The 13,335-nt window shown below is 37.3% G+C and overlaps 1 protein-coding gene across 1 annotated transcript in view; it reads left to right on the top strand.

Annotated features, from left to right (window-relative positions):
- CDK15 (cyclin dependent kinase 15) overlaps positions 1-13,335 on the top strand; it is a 113,462-nt gene that overhangs the window by 18,278 nt on the left and 81,849 nt on the right. The window contains exons 5-8 of the mRNA XM_027123971.1: positions 5,314-5,672; positions 6,393-6,542; positions 6,747-6,841; positions 13,149-13,228. Of these exons, the coding sequence (XP_026979772.1) occupies positions 5,550-5,672; positions 6,393-6,542; positions 6,747-6,841; positions 13,149-13,228 (448 nt within the window). The 5' untranslated portion in view covers positions 5,314-5,549. The remainder of the gene's footprint in view (positions 1-5,313; positions 5,673-6,392; positions 6,543-6,746; positions 6,842-13,148; positions 13,229-13,335) is intronic.

Here is a 13,335-nt window from a genome sequence, read left to right as displayed (position 1 = left end):
AGTTTTTTTTCCAACTTTTTATACTGCTTTGGACTTTTTAAAAATTTTTTATTGGAGTATAGTTGCTTTACAATGTTGTGTTAGTTTCTTCTCTACAAAGAAGGGAATCAGCTATATGTATACATATATCCCCTCCCTCTTGGACCTCCCTCCCACCCTCCCTCAAGCCTCCCTCCCCAAGCCCACCTATCTAGGTCATCACAGAGCACCGAGCGGAGCTCCCTGTGCTATACAGCATGTTCCCACTAGCTATCCAGTTTACATATGGTAGTGTATATATGTCAGTCCTAATCTCCCAATTCGTCCCACCCTCCCCTTCCTGCCCCCATGTCCACACATCCGTTCTCTACGTCTGCGTCTCTATTCCTGTCCTGCAAATAGGTTCACCTGTACCATTTTTCTAGATTCCACGTATCTGTGTTAATATACGATATTTGTTTTTCTCTTTCTGACTTATTTCACTCTGTATGACAGACTCTAGGTCCATCCACATCTCTACAAATGACCTAATTTCATTCCTTTTTATGACTGAGTAATATTCCATAGTATATTTACACCACATCTTCTTTATCCATGACTCTATTGACATTTAGTTTGCTTCCATGTCCTGGCTATTGTAAATAGAGCTGCAATGAACGTTGGGGTACATGACTCTTTTTGAATTATGGTTTTCTCAGGGTATATGCCCAATAGTGGAATTGCTGGGTCATATGATAGTACTATTTTTAGTTTTCTAAGGAACCTCCATACTGTTCTCCATAGTGGCTATATCAATTTACATTCCCACCAACAGAGCAAGAGGTTTCCCTTTTCTTCACACCCTCTCCAGCATTTTTTGTTTGTAGATTTTTTGATGATGGCCATTCTGACTGGTGTGAGGTAATACCTCATTGCAGTTTTGATTTGCATTTCTCTAATAATTAGTGACATTAAGCATCTTTTCATGTGCCTCTTGGCCATCTGTATGTCTTCTTTGGTGAAATGTCTATTTAGGTCTTCTGCCCATTTTTGGATTGGGTTGTTTGTTTTTTTGACATTGAGCTCCATGAGCTGTTTGTATATTTTGGAGATTAATCCTTTTTCAGTTGCTTCATTTGCAAATATTTTCTCCCATTCTGAGGGTTGCCCTTTCATCTTGTTTATGGTTTCCTTTGCTGTGCAAAAGCTTTTAAGTTTCATTAGGTCCCATTTGTTTGTTTTTATTTTCATTACTCTAGGAAGTGGGTCAAAAAGATCTTGCTGTGATTTGTGTTAGAGTGTTTTTCCTAGGTTTTCCTCTAAGAGTTTTATAGTGTCCAGTCATACATTTAGGTCTTTAATCCATTTTGAGTTTATTTTTGTGTATGGTGTTAGGGAGTGTTCTAATTTCATTCTTTTACATGTAGTTGCCCAGTTTTCCCAACACCACTTATTGAAGAGACTGTCTTTTCCCCATTGTATATTCTTGCCTCCTTTATCATAGATTAGGTGAACATATGTGCGTGGGTTTATCTCTGGGCTTTCTATCCTGTACCATTGATCTATATTTCTGTCTTTGTGCCAGTACCATAGTGTCTTGATTACTGTAGCTTTGTAGTATAATTTGAAGTTGGGGAGCCTGATTCCTCCAGCTCTGTTTTGTTTTTCTCAAGGTTCCTTTTGCTATTTGCGGTCTTTTGTGTTTCCATACAAACTGTAAAATTTTTGTTCTAGTTTTGTGAAGAATGCCATTGGTAGTTTGATAGGGATTGCATTGAATCTGTAGATTGCTTTGGGTAGTAGAGTCATTTTGACAATATTGATTCTTCCAATCCAAGACCATGGTATATCTCTCCATCTGTTTGTATCATCTTTGATTCCTATCATCAGTGTCTTATAGTTTTCTGAGTACAGATCTTTTACCTCCTTAGGTAGGTTTATTCCTAAGTATTTTATTCTTTTTCTTGCAATGGTGAATGAGATTGTTTCCTTAATTTCTCTTTCTGATCTTTCAATGTTAATGTATATGAATGCAAGGGATTTCTGTGCATTAATTTTGTGTCATGCAACTTTACCAAATTCATTGATTAGCTCTAATAGTTTTCTGGTGGCATCTTTAGGATTTTCTATGTATAGTATCATATCATCTGCAAATAGTGACAGTTTTACTTCTTCTTTTCCAGTTTGTATTCCTTTTATTTCTTTTTCTTCTCTGATTGCCATGGCTAGGACTTCCAAAACTATGTTGATTAAGAGTGGCGAGAGTGGACATCCTTATCTTGTTCCTGATCTTAGAGGAAATGCTTTCAGTTTTTCACCATTGAGAATGATGTTTTTTGTGGGTTTGTCATATATGGCCTTTATTACGTTGAGGTAGGTTCCCTCTGTGCCTACTTTCTGCAGAGATTTTTTTATCATAAATGGGTGTTGAATTTTGTCAAAAGCTTTTCCTGCATCTATTGAGATGATCATATTGTTTTATTCTTCAATTTGTTAATATGGTGTATCACATTAATCGATTTGTGTATATTGAAGAATCCTTGCATCCCTGGCATAAATCCCACTTGATCATGGTGTATGATCCTTTTAATGTGTTGTTGCATTCTGTTCGCTAGAATTTTGTTGAGGATTTTTGCGTCTATGTTCATCAGTGACATTAGTCTGTAATTTTCTTTTTTTGTAATATCTTTGTCTGTTTTTCACTTAAAAGTATATATTGATGATCACTGCATGTCATTATATAGAGTGGTGTTTTTTTTTACAGCTGCACTCCATTGGATATAGGTGGATTATTTTTAATGTTTCTGACACAGACTTCACATTATTTTTCATGTTAATATCTGTTGAATGTTTATGATTATCTACATATTCTAGAAAGGTTATAATTAGACCAAAATTCCTAATAATCTGGCTAAATCAAATAAAGACAGAATGCAAGATTAGAAAAAGTGCAAACTCTCAACTAAACTTAGCTGTTTGAATACACACCAATTGAGAAAGGAAAAAAGACTCCAAAATTGTAGGGTGGGAGTATCTAGCCTGAAAATATTAATAACCTATAATTTTACTGCTAATTTTTAAAAAATGGCTACCATTTGTCAACACAGATTCCTTGGAAACAGAACCTCAAGCAAAAGCTTACATGCTGGGCTCCCCTGGTGGCACAGTGGTTAAGAATCCGCCTGCCAGTGCAGGGGACACGGGTTCGAGCCCTGGTCCGGGAAGATCCCACACGCCGCGGACCAACTAAGCCCGTGCGCCACTACTACTGAGCCTGCACTCTAGAGCCCGTGAGCCACAACTACTGAGCCCGCATGCCTAGAGCCTGTGCTCCGCAAGAGAAGCCACCACAGTGAGAAGCCCGCCCACACGATGAAGAGCAGCCCCCGCTCACCGCAACTAGAGAAAAGCCCACAAAGACCCAACGCAGCCAAAAATAAATAAATTTATAAAAATAAAAAAAAAAAAGCTTAAATGCAAACACTTCATTTTGAGGGGGAAGGGTCATAGCAATCCCAGGGAAGCAGAAATGAGAGGGAAAGGGAAGTAAAGGAGGGAAGAAAGGAGAGCATAAACGGAGCATGTTTCTGAGCTGGCTTCAGCTCCACAACAAACATCGCTGGTTTCATAGTGGAAGTCCTTCCGTGGGACTTCCTGCATTCCTCGATTGTGTCACCTGGCCCTTGCAGGTAGTTGCTAGAGAAGCCAGAGCTTCTGTTGGTCCATTCAGACTGGTGGCAAGACACAGGGGTCTCTCCTTGTCAGCTTCTGGTGTGAGGGATCTTTGGTCTATGAGTAAGAGTGGCCATGCTTCAAGACAGCATAGTGGGTTTCTCCCATTAAGAAGCCAACCAGGCCCTGAGGCAGGTCCAGCCAACCTGGAGTGGCACATGAACTGGGTCTGATTCACAATTCAAAATGAAATCATCGAAGTCTTCTGTCCTTATTCAGAAATCTTTGGTAACAAAAATTGTTTATCACATAGAGCTAGAAAATATCTTAAGTCATTTCCTTGACTTTAAACAAGACCATAAATTATTTTATTTTTGAAAATTCTGAAGGGTATTTCACAATTTCCCTCAGTAGCCCATTCTAGTATCTAAACATACCGTTTTAAACTTTAAAATAATCAAACTATTCTGTTTTAGCAACTTAAGACTTAGGTCAATCACCCCTAGGCTAATAAAAATGCTAATCTTTTAAAAATTCTGACACTTACAATAATTAGAGGGTGATAAAGAATAACTGTCTCAAACCTGGTCTGGGGTATAACTTTTGTATAACAAAATTCACAATCTTTTAGGAAGAAATCAGCATTTCTGATAAAATGTATTATAATCAAATTATGTTCAATTCTAATGGAATTAAACATTTTGAGAAACTAGCTTCTCTCAGTCTCTGTTGATAATCAGGCAAAAGTTTAATCGTTTAGCAAAATATTTTTTTGTATTAGTGTTAACTAGTCTGTTTGTTGTTGCTGTTGTGTTTACTAAATGTCTCTAATTGGAATGAATCTTTGAATTGACTTGTTTTAGGTCTCTTGTGGCAATTTTGAAATGAAACTTCATACATGCTTATAATTAAATTATCTGAAAGGCTTTTCTTGTAAGGTTCAGATATCAAATATATATAAATATTGTTGTGATAATAGACATGACTTATTTTTTCCTTAATGATTGTGTGTGTGTGTTTATATGTGTCTTATTTTCCATCTCACTCTAATTAGCACATTATAGCGACAATGACCTTAAGAATCTATGAGAGAGAAAAGTTCTGTTCAAAGACTGCAAACTAGTTGAGGTAGTTCCTTGACATGTCATGGTATTAATATAGTAAACGTTAATTACATTTATGTGGAAGGAAGGAGGCAGGGAGAGGGGAGGAGAGAGGGAGAGAAGGAGCTATTTCATGCAAACTTCTCTCTCTCCACCATTGTGTAACATTGTTACCTGTTTAGTAATAAGAACAACACAGGTGCTCACTAGATAGTATTTGAATTGGTGAATGAATGAGTACCCATTGGGACTCTTAGTTACACTATTGCTTAAAGGCAAAGAGATGGAGTAGATATCTAGCTTTCTTCCTGTTTTAGGGTTCTGTGGTTTCTTTGACTACTAAAAGTTGGCTAGGTTGCAAATTTATTTTGAAGTTTTAAAAATAAAATACTTTCAGATGAAGGGCAGGGGGAAAATACTCCTCAACATATCCACTTTAGCACCAGGAAAGCCTAATAAATATTATCAATAATATGGATAAGCAATGTAAATTCATAAAAACCGTGAATACCAGTAGCACAAACTTGTGACTGGAATAAGAACTTTAGTTGTGCCAAATTTTATTCTTTCCCAATATTAGCTGTCCTGGTTTCAGTTGCGCACATATGAATGCAGGCGGCTGCCTTTCTGATGTGTAGTTTCTTGCGATGAAGAAAAACTGCTGAAGTCATGAGGCTGCTCCAAGCAGAGCCCTCATGTGAGTCATACGAAAGCTCCAGCATTGCTGACCTCTGGCAAAAAGGGAGTGAACAAGGACAGGAGAGGCAGAGGGAGAGAGGTTCAAGTGCCAGGTTTTCTCCTTGAACCTAGAAGATTATGGGCCAAGAGCTGTGTGCAAAGACTCTGCAGCCTGGATGCAGCTGCCATTGCTGTTGGGAGGGAGGAGATGCACACAGCCGTCAGAGGAGTGCTCCGGTGATGATGGAGGCTGCGATCAAGGTATTTGTATTCCAGGAGCAGCATCCTCCTCTATCCATAAACCGAGGAGTTCAGAGGCTCCCTTTCTGTAGCAGGGTCTGGTTTTCCTGCACTAGGTCTAAATCAATAAAAAGAAAATTCTATTAAAGTCACAGAGAATTTGTGATTGTTGTTATCAAATTTGGAGATTTTCTTTTAAGCCAAAAGGGAAAAATAATCCTATGCTTTGGGCTGCATGAAACTCACTTGACTTGAAGTCGAGAAAGTTATTCTCTTGAAATCTCTGAAGTACTAAATTAGAGAGCTGAACCTCAAAAAGCAAGATGCAGTAATGGTACCCTACGGATTAAAAATTTCAGTAATTAGTTCATGTTTATTAGCAATGTTATACTAGAAAATTTTTCCCCTAAAAAGAGAAATTAAGGGGACATGAAAAAAAAAGTGTAGGTTTAACAGAGAAAAATTTGAAACCACCCATCAAAGAAATTTAGGTTAACCTAAGTGTTTAAAGATATATTTTTAGGTGAAGAGAAAATGTTGTGTTTCAGCAGTTGATATCATTATTTTATTTATTTTTTTTTTAAGGAACTGATGTTCAGGAAAGGTGCCTTTTGGGCGTGTAGGAAGCTTGGAAAACATTTGAAGAGTTAACATCAGGCAAATAAAGAAAAAGTGGTTTATGCTAGCCATTGAGTCTTGACTTTGCATAAATTTTATTCCTGCACTTTCCTTTTTCTCTAGCTAACAGACCTAAAAGAAGCATCATGTTCCATGACTTCATTTCACCCCAGGGGACTTCAGGCTGTCCGTGCCCGGAAGTTCAAGAGTAAAAGGCCACGGAGTAACAGCGATTCTTTTCAGGAAGAGGATCTGAGTCAGGGTTTTCAGTGGGTGAGTGAGCAGCTGATGTTGATCAAGAATTTAATGTGTGCTTGTCTAGAGAGGCTGGGCCTTATTTCCAGGGCAATTACTGAGCAGACCTTCCCAAGTACATCCTGCAATGCTGTCTAATTTCTCTGGGGGAAAAAAAAGGCAACACTAAAAAAATGCTCTTTTCTTTCCCCCCTCTCACTCCTCCTCATTCCCCTTATGCAGAGGAAGAGCCTCCCCTTTGGGGCAGCCTCATCTTACTTGAACTTGGAGAAGCTGGGTGAAGGTTCTTACGCTACAGTTTACAAGGGGATTAGCCGGTGAGTGACTCATTAGCTGGGAGAGACTAGAGATGAGGATCTCACCCCCAGGATTTGACATTATGAAGCCAGCTGACACAGGACAGAAGTTCGGGACCTATGCAAGACCCCATAGTCAATAGGGAAAGACATGATCATTGAAGTAGCCTTGAAAGAAAACAAACTTCTCCTGCCCCAATTAAAATCAGCCCACTAATTTATCAGCTTTTCCTTCTTTTGATTCAATTCAAATTAAACTTTCTCAACTACTGACCCAAAGAACAATTACTGCTCTTCACCTGGTGGGAAGTACAGTTGATAAGGTGTCTCTACAGATATTTTCATATCCCCCCCATTCAGCCCAAAACACAATGACAGAGGTTTGCAATGGCAGCCTTGGGTTTTCTCCTTCCTTCTTCCACTTGGCCTTTGTAGAAGAAACTGAAGTTGGTTTCTACAAAGTATGACATAGTACGCAAAGAAGGATTAATCCTGGGTATTCTACACTTGCAATTCTACACAAAATGCCTGGAGAATAAAAAGATTGTTCATCCAGAAAGCAAGTGCCCATTTTGGCTAATAAAAACTTTGTTAAACGTATTTGGAAGATTCACGAACTCCACAGCTTTTAGTCAAGGTGGGATAGTCAGAAGGTCTGATTTCTTTAATTTATGTTACTCCAATGGAGAAAAATAATGGCTCAAAGTAGTTAAATGTTAATTTAAAAAATTTAATATAAACACAAGACTATTATTTATCTTAGGACTTGTGTTATAATTTTTACTTGTTAAAGAGGATTTGGAAGGAGATACCATTTTAAATATATTATGTAAAAACAGGATTTAATTCACTTCCATAAACTGTCTTAGGTACTAAGAATATAAAAGATTTCCTTCAAGGGATTCAGCCTAGTAATAGAATGAAAAATACATTACAAATATATACCCTGTCCAAGTGCACAGAGATATATGTAACAGTGTATTAACTGCAGCAAGATTTATAATAGAAAACGTAAAAACCTGGTTACAAATATCCATTAATGGAGGACTGGCTAAATTATCACTATATAGTGAAATAGCACGCAACCATCTAGAGTATAAGATGTATGAAAAGATGCCCAATATTTTATGAGAAACAAGCAAGTTACAGAACAATATAAGATCTCATTTAGAAAAAAAGCACTGTTCATGTACAAATTTGTATGTGCCTAGAGGAATCTGGAAAAATATACAAGGGATTATTAAAAGTAGCTACTTCTAGTGGTTGAAACTGGAATGGAGAAAGGTCACTCAAACTTTTCACTTTATTCCTTACAACAAAAGCATTACATTTATAAGCTTAAAACATATAGAGATAGATGTCAAAAAGGCATTTGATAAATTCAACATCAATTTCTAGTTTTTAAAACTCTGACCAAATAGGATTAGAATGATAATTACTCATTATGTTGTAGAATAATTTCAAATCAATAGTCTACATACTTTTTCTTTGTTAAATACTAGAGACATCACCATTAAGTTAGAGGTAGGGCAAGGCTGCCCACTATTCTCTGTTGTTAAAGCCATTAAGTTAGAGGTAGGGCAAGGCTGCCCACTATTCTCTGTTGTTAAAGATTATCATAAGCATTCTAGCCAATGCAACGAGGAAAAAAAGACTGAGTATAATTTTTGTGGATTATAGAATTGTCTACCTAAAAAAACCCAAAAGAGTCATTTAAGAAACTATTAGAAGTAGTGAGATAGAGCAATAAGGTGATCAGTTACAAAATCAAAATATACTTATCAAAAGTTGTCTTATGTATTAGCAATAACCACTTAATAGAAAATATTGTAGGGGAAATTATTCTCAAAAAGCAACAACAAAAAAATCATTACAATCAAAAACGGGCAGGATTGGGACTTCCCTGGTGGTGCAGTAGTTGGGAATCCACCTGCCAATGCAGGAGACATGGGTTCGATCCCTGGTCCGGGAAGATCCCACATGCCGTGGAGCAAGTAAGTTTGTGTGCCACGGCTGCTGAGCCTGCACTCTGGAGCCCGCGGACCACGGCCACTGAGCCCGTGTGCCACAACTACTGAAGCACACGTGCCTAGAGCCCGTGTTCCACAACAAGAGAAGCCATTGCAATGAGAAACCTGTGCACCGCAGCTAAGAGCGGCCCCCGCTCAATGCAACTGGAGAAAGCCCACGCGCAGCAGCAAAGACCTAACGCGGCCAAAAATTAAAAAAAAAAAAAAGGCAGGATTTATATAAAGATTTAGTAAGGGATATAAAAGACTTGAAGAAAAAGCCAGAAAGGCATTCATTCATTCTACTCATATTTATTAAGCACCTACTCTGTGCCAGGCACTATTTTAGCCAATAAGGACTCATTGGAAAACAAAAGAGACAAAAATCCCTGCTCTTATGGAGTGTATGTTCTAGTGGGGGTGAGAGAGGCAATAAACAAATGAACTCTTTGACTGAGTTTCTCAAAGAGTGAAAATGCTTTGGAAAAGAATAAAACAGGGAAGAGGAATAGGGAGTGCCAGAGTGGGGTGGTGAATTACTATTTTAAATAGTAAGAGAGGAGGCCTCACTGAGAAAGGAGCACTTGAACAGAGACTGACAAAAGTGAGGCATGAGCTGTGTGAGTGTGTAGTGGAAGAGAGTTTCAGGCAGAGGGAACAGCAAGTAGCAAATCCCTGAGGCAGGAGGAGGCCTGGCACTGGGCTGGGAGAATGGAAGGATGTGAGGACAGTGAGGAGCTGCAGATGCAGTAGGGCCTTATATAGGGTCTTGTAGATCATTTCAGGGACCCTTGTAAGGATATTTGGATTAGAATATCTAGTAGCACAAAGATGTCAATGATTCTGTAATTTAGAGTTTTAATGTATTCTAAATATGTTCAAAAGCTACGATAATTAAAATAGTGTAGCACAAGTATAAGACAGATCAAAGAAATATGATTTGTAAAAGTTCAGAACAGTCCCAAATCCAAGTATTAGTAAGATCTAATATACAATCATGGTGGCATGTCGAATCAGCAGGGAAAATAAATAAATAAATAAATAGTCCAATAAATGGAGTTGGGACGATTGTTAGCAATTTGGAAAAGGTAAATATACAATATAAATTCCCAGTGGATTAAAGAGTTAAATGAAAAAGGAAACATACAAGAGCTAGAAGAATAAACAGGGGAAGTCTGTGTAACTTTTGGACTGGAAAGGTCTGTCTATATGTAACACTTAAGTCAGAACCTGTAAGGGAAAATTGGACATGTCCATGGTGCCGCATCTATCCAAGTACGTTCTAGGGACCACCCCAGTTCTGAGACACCTTAATAGAAGTGTCACTGAAACCATTACCATTGTGCAATTGACACGGGTAACCCTAGAACAGAATAAAATGTGATCCTTTATTGTAGCTGCTCTCAGCATCTTTAAAATGTTGATGTATACCATGACTCTCTAAAAAAGATGAAGAGGGCTTCCCTGGTGGCACAGTGGTTGGGAGTCCGCCTGCCAATGCAGGGACATGGGTTCGTGTCCCGGTCTGGGAGGATCCCTCATGCCGCGGAGCAGCTGGGCCCGTGGGCCATGGCCGTTGGGCCTGCACATCCAGGGCCTGTGCTCCACAACGGGAGAGGCCACGGCAGTGAGAGGCCCATGTACCACAAAATAAATAAATTAATTAAAATTAAAGTTAAAAAGATGAAGAAAAATTTTGAAGTATAAAGCATTTTCTAAACATATTTGAACAGAAAAATTTAGGGTAGGGGATAGGGAGAATTTCACAGAGCTATGTTCCAGGTATAACATTTTGGAAAATACTGAGCATCATAAAAATTTTTAAGTTTAAAATTTCAAAGATATGATAAGGCAAACAAAAGAAATTGGTGAAAAGTATATGTAAAATATTTCAATAAAAAATGGGCAAACAGGTAAACCACAAAAGAACAGAAAAGACCAATAACCTATGAAAACTCAGTTCCACAGTTATTTAAAGGAATAGAAATTAAAGTGTGATAATCCTTTTTACCTATTAAATAGGCCAAAAAATGAAGATAAAAACATGCCCCCCAAAAAGAAGCCCCACATTTATGGGGATATGTCAAAGATACCTAGGAGCCAACTGAAAAAGCTCCCAAAGAACGAAGGTGGAAAAATGTGAGCAACAAAATTAATAAAATAGTATTTATTGGGTTGTAACCCAAAGTATAAAGTGACTATGAGTCCATAGTGCTGTAAATAAGTGGTTCAGTTAATTAATAAATGGGAGAGAAGAGACAAATTTCCAGATAATTTATGCAGATAACCCACCCTCAAGGTGGTGGAGCATAACTTTCCAGTGCTTAAGTGTGGGCTACTCATAGTGACATTCTCCCAAAGTTCAGTATGGAAGGGGGTGGGGGGAGAATAACTTTACAGTGAAGAAACCTGATAAGTATTACCTGAGCCAGGTGATTAAGGCCACATCAAAAGCCATAAATTTTGATGACAGTATGTACCTTTAATATGATGTGATGAAACCAAAACCCATAACTGTGGTCTAATCATAAGAAAAACATCAGAAAAATTCCAATAGAGCGGTATCCTACAAAATATTTGACCAGTACTCCTCAGAACCTTTAATGTCATCAAAAACAAGGAATGTCTGGGAAACTGTCACAGCCAAGAGGAGCCTAAAGAGACATGACAACTAAATGCAATGTGGTGTCCTAGAAGAGATCCTGGAATAGAAAAGGGACATCAGGTAAAAACTAAAGAAATCCTGGTAATCATATTGCAATATGTAAATGTATCAAATCAGTTTTTTCTCCAATGTTGAACATTTCAGCTATTTCTATTTTTTTCTATTGTAACTAACACAGTGAATGGTATCTTTCATGCACTTGGAATTATTGAAATCTTTGTTAAGTAACTATTGAGAAAAATTCCTGAGTGTGGTAGTTTTATGGCTTTTCACACATATGATCATGTTGCATTTCCCCAAATTTTACCAATTTACAATGCAACCCACAACAAGCAATACAATTTTACTGCAAAAAAAAAAAAAAAAACCTAAAGAATTCCTAACAAACTAAGGACTTTAGTTAATAATAATGTATCAATGTTGGCTCATTAATTTTAACAAATGTATCATACTAATATAAGATGTTAACAACAGGGGAAACTGGATGTGAGGTATATGAGAATTTTCTGTACTATCTTCTCAACTTTTCTGTAAATCTAAAACTGTTCTAAAATATGAAATCTTAAAGCAACAACAACAACAAAAAACAAACAATGCTGCCCGCTGTTGGCGAGAGGGTGCTAGAATGGCCAGGCTCACAACCAGTTAGTGGTGTGATCACTCTGCGGCACAATTTGGGAACATGTGTTCAAAACAATAAAAATTTGTGCACTGCATACTCTTTGATTTAGACCCTAAGAAAATAACAGAGGCTGTATGAAAAGATTTATCTACAAATATGAACAAATATGATCGTCCAGGCATTTTTATAATAGCCAAAAGTTAGAAACAATGTTAAAATATTTGGAATTGGCAAAATACATTGTACATATTTATATGATGAAATGTTACTATTAAATGTCAAATAATACAAGAATGACTAACAGAAAAAGTTAAATGGAGGAAAAACAGGTTCCTAATAATACGATGTGAATCCCACTGTATTAAAAACAATATAGTTATACTTACATTAAAATCTTCTCTGTTCTCTGGCATTTAGCTTACATCAGCAAACAGAACAATGAATAAGGGGAGAGTAAGAGATGAAGAGAGAGAGAATGGTGGGACTGGGCAGGTCAGGTAGCACCTAGGAGGCAATTGTAAGAATTTGGCTTTTATTCAGAATGAAATGTGGAGATGACGGTGGGTTTTGAGCACAGAAGTGACTTGTTTTGACTTTCACTTTAAAAAAGATGCCCTGGGCTACTTTTGGAAGTAGACAGTAGGGGTACAAACATATAAGCAGAAAGACTGCTAGGAGGTCATTACAATAATTCAGATGAAAAATAAGAATGGCTCAAACAAGTGCACAAAGGGAAATAAAAGAAACAATATACATCAAAATATGAAGCTGGCTTTGTTGGGTTATTTTTTTCTGTGCTTTCCCATATTCTCCATATTTTCTGTAATAAATATATATCACTTTGGTAAAGAGAAAACAATGGCTTGATATATACATATGACTTTTTAAACTTTTTTATTTTGAGAAAATTGTACATTTCATATACTGGAATAAATTTTGAAGGAAAGCTACTTTTGTTAAACCATCCTTAGTATAAATTGCTGCTATGGGCCATGTCAACAAATCTGTGCCCTTTCCCCCCGACTCTTCTAGGATAAATGGACAACTAGTGGCTTTAAAAGTCATCAGCATGAATGCAGAGGAAGGAGTCCCATTTACAGCCATCCGGGAAGGTAAGAACAGTAGAGTGGACCCAAGAGATATTTTAAGTTTTTGATTTGATAAAAATGCATTGAGCCTACCCATTCAACATCTAGCTTTTTTTTTTTTTTTTTTTTTT

The sequence above is a fragment of the Aethalodelphis obliquidens genome, unplaced genomic scaffold, assembly GCF_003676395.1.
Source record: "Aethalodelphis obliquidens isolate GAN/ISIS:26980383/991018 unplaced genomic scaffold, ASM367639v1 scaffold2, whole genome shotgun sequence".
Lineage (NCBI taxonomy): Eukaryota > Metazoa > Chordata > Mammalia > Artiodactyla > Delphinidae > Aethalodelphis > Aethalodelphis obliquidens.
This window is presented reverse-complemented; position numbering and strand designations above follow the sequence as displayed.